This window comes from Genypterus blacodes, unplaced genomic scaffold (assembly GCF_046128005.1).
Source record: "Genypterus blacodes isolate CSIRO-AG114 ecotype Tasmania unplaced genomic scaffold, CSIRO-AGI_Gbla_v1 ptg000019l_1, whole genome shotgun sequence".
Classification (NCBI taxonomy): Eukaryota; Metazoa; Chordata; class Actinopteri; order Ophidiiformes; family Ophidiidae; genus Genypterus; species Genypterus blacodes.
In genome coordinates, this window is record NW_027466832.1 from 2,321,438 (window position 1) to 2,326,977 (window position 5,540).

General features: G+C 40.2%; 1 protein-coding gene across 1 annotated transcript; it reads left to right on the forward strand.

Annotated features, from left to right (window-relative positions):
* Window positions 1–1,543: 1,543 nt before the first annotated feature.
* Window positions 1,544–4,850, forward strand: ndufa11 (NADH:ubiquinone oxidoreductase subunit A11). Its single transcript, XM_076141482.1, has 4 exons — window positions 1,544–1,684; window positions 2,791–2,883; window positions 3,344–3,463; window positions 4,663–4,850. Exons 1-4 carry the CDS (start codon window positions 1,606–1,608, stop codon window positions 4,773–4,775), a joined length of 405 nt encoding a protein of 134 aa, XP_075997597.1. The 5' UTR covers window positions 1,544–1,605; the 3' UTR covers window positions 4,776–4,850.
* Window positions 4,851–5,540: the final 690 nt, after the last annotated feature.

Genomic DNA, 5,540 nt, shown 5'->3' on the forward strand with positions numbered 1-5,540 from the left:
TTTCCTTCAGTGTAGCTAAATAAAATTATAGGAAATGCTGTGGAGCTACGATATTGCCTGCCATGAGACCACCATGCTCCATTTCCAAAAGTGTTTGTCTTGACTTTTGGGATGCCAAGCAGGCCTGTCTGCTGAGATCTTAACCAAGAAGAGAAGGCAACTAATTTGAGGGACTCATCGATCTGGGGTAACAAATAACAAGACCATAACTAACACAAAACCACCAGGTCCCATCTTTTTTACGGATCATACATTACATTACATTACATTACATTACATTACGGTCATTTAGCAGACGCTTTTATCCAAAGAGACTTCCAATAAGTGTGTTCAACAAAGGTAGATAAAATAACTTCAGGTCACAAGAAATCGTAAGTGCATTTCCTTCCAAAAGCAACAGCTAATCTATCATGACAACAAACTAATCTATCATGACAACAGAGGAGGCTCACAGCCTCTCCAATGATCTAATCTGCTCAGCTGCAGCTTGTCTTGCCTTCTACCTGCACATTAACCTGACAGCATTCAGGAGCCAGGAGGAATGGAGGAAAACATCTCCCTTGTGCTCCTCGACCATGGTCTGGGAGTTGTACAGGAAAAGGTCAACACTCAGGTAATCTTTAAAAAAAAATCATTCCATCCATAGTGGTCTGACAATTTATAAGCATCAGCCAACAAGTCTTCACATACAGTAATGTTCAGCATTTCGGGGGTTGTTAGCTTATCACATTTACATTTGCTCCTCACAGCTCATGCGCATTCTCTCCTTGCAAGATTCTTATGAATATTTGGGGATCAGGACAGCCAATTGCATGCAAGCCTATATGTGATGTTCACCCAGAACTCAACTTAAAGGTGCAGAGGTCTTTTCCCATGAACATGCAACATTTGAGGTGAGAGACATACTGTCTTAATGTTCCTGTACAATGAACTGTAAGTGTTATTAAAAGACAAATTCTGGATGTATTATTTCCAACTTTGTCAAACACACTACAAAAACATTCTGATGGATCTGCAGGGTGATTGTTAAATGCTGAATGAAAAAGTGGTGAAAGAAATAAACAACACTGAGATCCAGATGGACTGAATTGAGAAGTTCTGCACAACTAAAACACCTGACGGATATAATCACTGCCAGCAGAGGAAAATAGCAGAAGAAGATAATATAGGCCTTGTTGACATTACAAAATAAATCTAATATTGTCATCATTAAGTTCTGAAAATGCCATACATTCATATGTATTGTAAAGGTACATATCTGACAAGACACATCTGCAAGACAAATTTCAAGTTGCATGTGATAAACATTGTGAATTGCATTTGACCTGACAAATAAAGTATCTTAAATTTTGCCTTATTTGTCTTCAAAACTGTAGTTATGTGTGTGTTGGAAGTCGCTTTGGATAAAAGCGTCTAGCTAAATGTAAATTTAATTAAATTATCTTAAATATCTGGGCTACAGTACAAACAAGTACACATATTTCACCATTGGTGGCGTTTCGTTTACATGAGTGAGCAGATGGTTTACCATTCCAGTCCACGAAGAAGAATATATCTCGCGAGAGTTGGCTTTTGTCTGCTTATGTCCTTGATGCCGAGTCCATAATGGGTTACTGGGACATACAAGAGGGCACGGACTGTGTCCAAAAAACATGGATCACTACGAAATTTGCCGCGGCTTTAGGTAAATATCATTGGCGACAAAACGGCGTAGATCGCTGTAGGATAGGAGCAACGTGGGGCGGAACGCTGAACTGACATTTGAGCTAATGCTGTTATGCTAGCAGGATAGCCGCGCGGCACTAACTGTTGTTAGTTATTAAAACTAAATTGTGTATAATGTGTTTAGATCTCGCACAGAGCTACTCCAAGGACCACATAGTCTCCAGGTTCGGCTTCTTTACTCTAATATACCCCACGCAATCAATAGATGTACAGTGATATGCCTTTAGATATAGCAGTTTCTAGAGATGACCCACACACTAAGATTAAGATACTTTATTCTTGTCACGTCGCATGCAATTCACTGCAATCACATGCACTTGATATTTGTCTTACACCCCCTACATATCACACACACAAACACACTACAGAGGGGGGGGGGGGGGTGCATGGGAGCCATATGTCGGGCAGCAGTTGGGGGTTCGGTGCCTTGCTCAGGGGCACCTCGGCAGTGCCCAAACTGGCAACTCACCAGCTACCAGTCCACTTACTCCCATACGGGACTTGAACCGGCAGCCCCTTGGTTCCCAAGCTGAATCCCTATGGACTGAGTTACTGCAGCCCCTTGCCATTCACTACATGAATATTCTGGTTGTCCAGCATGTTATTGCGGCCTACCCACATCTGTAATTGTAATACAATGAATTGTCTCAATGGACAAATCAGAAAGAATGCATTCCACTTATTTCCAACTTAATTGCAGAAAGGCACAGAATATTACAAGGACAGGGAGAATACGAGAATACGCTAAAAAGCGTCTGCCAAATGATCGTAATGGATATGGCGCATCTGTAATCTATCTTGTGCAATGTATGTAGCCACCACATATCACCACTATAGTCTAACAGTAAGAACTTTTCACAGACACTAGTTCTCCTAAAGGCTATCTTGTAGTGCCAAAGAGGAGCTAGATCTTTATAAAGATCCTCCTCACTGAACTCCCAAGTGACTCTGACATATCTGTGACACACCTGTTGTAACCCAAGATGATTGTTTTTTTTACATACAGACCATACTCTGCTAAACACACACATTTTACAAAATTGTTCATGTGTATGTGTTTTTCAGGCCTGGTTGGTTCAGCATATCACCTAGCAGCATTCCAGCCTGAATCTGCATTGGCAGGAGTACAGAGAGCCGGCAGCGCAACTCTTGGCATGGGTAAATATGTGGCATTAAACTGTCCAGCAGTGTCAGTTTCAGAAGAAAAACAAAATACAACCTGAAAGCATCTGCTGATGTCAGTTATTTGTCTTATCCTTGTTGATAATGTAATGTTAATCCATCTGTAGACACCCACAAATCACCTACAAAGCTACGTTCAATGGGACATCTATTTATCTGAACTCACTCATTCAGGTTTATGCTCACTATGACCTCAGACTAGAAGCAAAATAATTGCCCCTTGGCTCCCAAGCCAGTTAGGACACGATGAAGACACAGAATTGGATGTGCACATTAACTCTGTCATGTTATTTTTTAAATCAACACAAAATGCAACTAAATAGATGCTGGTTTGTCGTCTGGCAAGATAAAGTTTGGATTCTATGATCACATACAATCAAATAATCAAATAATGTAAAGTTGGGTGATGTGTGTGTTTGTGTTTGTGTGATATTAGCCACCCTGGGAGCCGTCTTTGGCATGACAACGTGCCTCAGTGCTCACGTCCGTGAAGATGATGAGCCACTGAACTACTTCATTGGTGGCTGTGCGACTGGAGTCTTCCTGGGAGCCAAGAGTAAGTAGCATCCCTGTGTAATACTTTACCATAACAACAAAGCACCCAGAGAGCACAAACAAGGCTCTCACCAGTCTCAACCATGACTACATACCTCTAGAATTTGTATGATGTGAAGCTTCCATAACAATCCAGATATCTGCTATCACTTGCTCATTGTCCTATGGAAAAATAGTTGAAAGCCCGTCCATTACATTTGTAGTTTTCCTTCCAGCAGAAATAAACTAACAGAAGGAAAAGCCATCTTCATTGCAAAGACCTACATTAGTACTATGTTGCCATTCCTTTAAGTATTGAATTAATCAACTGGAAATCATTATCATCAAAGTCAAATAAGATAGAAATGCATATGCTACAGATCAACCTGCAACCAAACAACAATCTATTCTACACTTAAATATCTTCTCCTTCAAACTCTTAAGTGCATACAACCAGAAACGTAAACACCATTATAACAATACTCAACCATCGTATTTATGCCAGTGTATTTAATAATTGTTTGTAGGGGTGGGGTGACACGCCGACGTAAATCGACCACTCAACCACGTAAATACGCCGATTTGCATAACCGTGCGCCGATGTTTCATAATGATGTGTCATAATGATGTAAGATGGCTGCACCAGGTGGACGCATGCACGCAACCGGAGAACAAGCTGCGTCAAAGACGGCAAAGCTAGTGGGTGGTGGCTAGCCTTGCCGGCTGAAGCGCCTCCCCCCCCTAGTTTTTATGTCCAATGGCTCCTATTTTGATATGAACTGTCTAAAACTGCATGTCTCTGAAAAAATTGAGGTTACCAAACCATGGAGAATGGAATTTTGGGCACAAATTCCATAACTTTCACTTCACTCTGGCCAGTAGTTGTTCAGATATTGAGTTTTGGGTGGAGTCTTTCCATCGGCCCATGAGTGAGGCAATGAGTTGGACACTGGACTGGACTGTTCTGTTTGGCTTGTTGTGGTATGCATCATTTCTATGTTTGGGCTGTAGGAAAATAGAAAGTGATTTGTCAGCATCCATTCCAGAATGCTTGAGCTTACAAAAAAACAATGTCCTGGTGAAGAAGTAAATGACCTTATAATCATGACATATTGTAAAATAGCTATCACTTTAGTAATGACCAAGCACATTTGATGATTTGTAACCTTTTATGTAGTCATGTATTTGAGGTATTTTCTGTCTGTTTTTCTCTCTGTCCAGCCCACAGTGTCAGCACGGGTGCATCCGCCTGTTTGCTTCTGGGAACGATGGGTTACTTTACGAAGGTGGGGAAGATGGAAGGATGGAGGCTAGCCGGCCCACCCAAGCTCTAAGGATATGGAAGATATCTTATTAAATGTATATTGTAAATCAAGTGTTGCATTATTAAAGTGAAAATTACTATCTTACTCTAAATGTGTTCACTTTATATTTGCACTTTTTCATTGTTGTTCTACATTCCAGCATACTTCAACAAGTAAAGAAATTAAGGAATCACCCACTACGTCTGGCATCATTTGCTGACATAATTTGTTGGGAGCAGCATGGCATGCAGAACGCAAAATGATCTGCTTTTCTCTGTTAGTGTGAACCATGACAGGATGGAAACAAGAGGACCTGAGAATAAACCCTGTGCAGATGGAAAACATACAATATTACCTATTATACAAGCAATTTTGAGGCCCAGGGTGTATCGCATACAAATTTCTCAACATTTTATTAAACATATCGCTTTAAGCCAATTAAAATACTGTGCCATTATGCAAATAGGAACATTTATCGGTTATTCAAGACAAGGTGTACATATGTTTACCAGCCTGGATTAAAATTTAATTAAACCATGTGTCCAATCAAGATGTGATAAATTGTTTGGTATGTATGTTTAATCAAGAGGTGATATATTATTGTTATGTATTATTATTACTTGGTTGAAAATCACACAATATTTAATAAGTAGTTTTTGCAGAAATCAAGCGCATTCCAAAGGGTTGTTCATGCTGCTCTATCTGTCCATTCCAAAGAGAATATAGTTAACGAGGGAGGTTGGGCTGCTTTGATAAAGCGATTAATAATTAAACTTAAACGTGACGACACAGAAT

Coding starts and splice junctions, on each gene's coding strand:
- ndufa11 (XM_076141482.1), top strand. CDS start 1,606: ATGGGTTACTGGGACATACAAGAGGGCACGGACTGTGTCCAAAAAACA. Junction 2,884..3,343: donor CAGCGCAACTCTTGGCATGG/GTAAATATGTGG, acceptor GTGTGATATTAG/CCACCCTGGGAGCCGTCTTT. Junction 3,464..4,662: donor AGTCTTCCTGGGAGCCAAGA/GTAAGTAGCATC, acceptor CTCTCTGTCCAG/CCCACAGTGTCAGCACGGGT.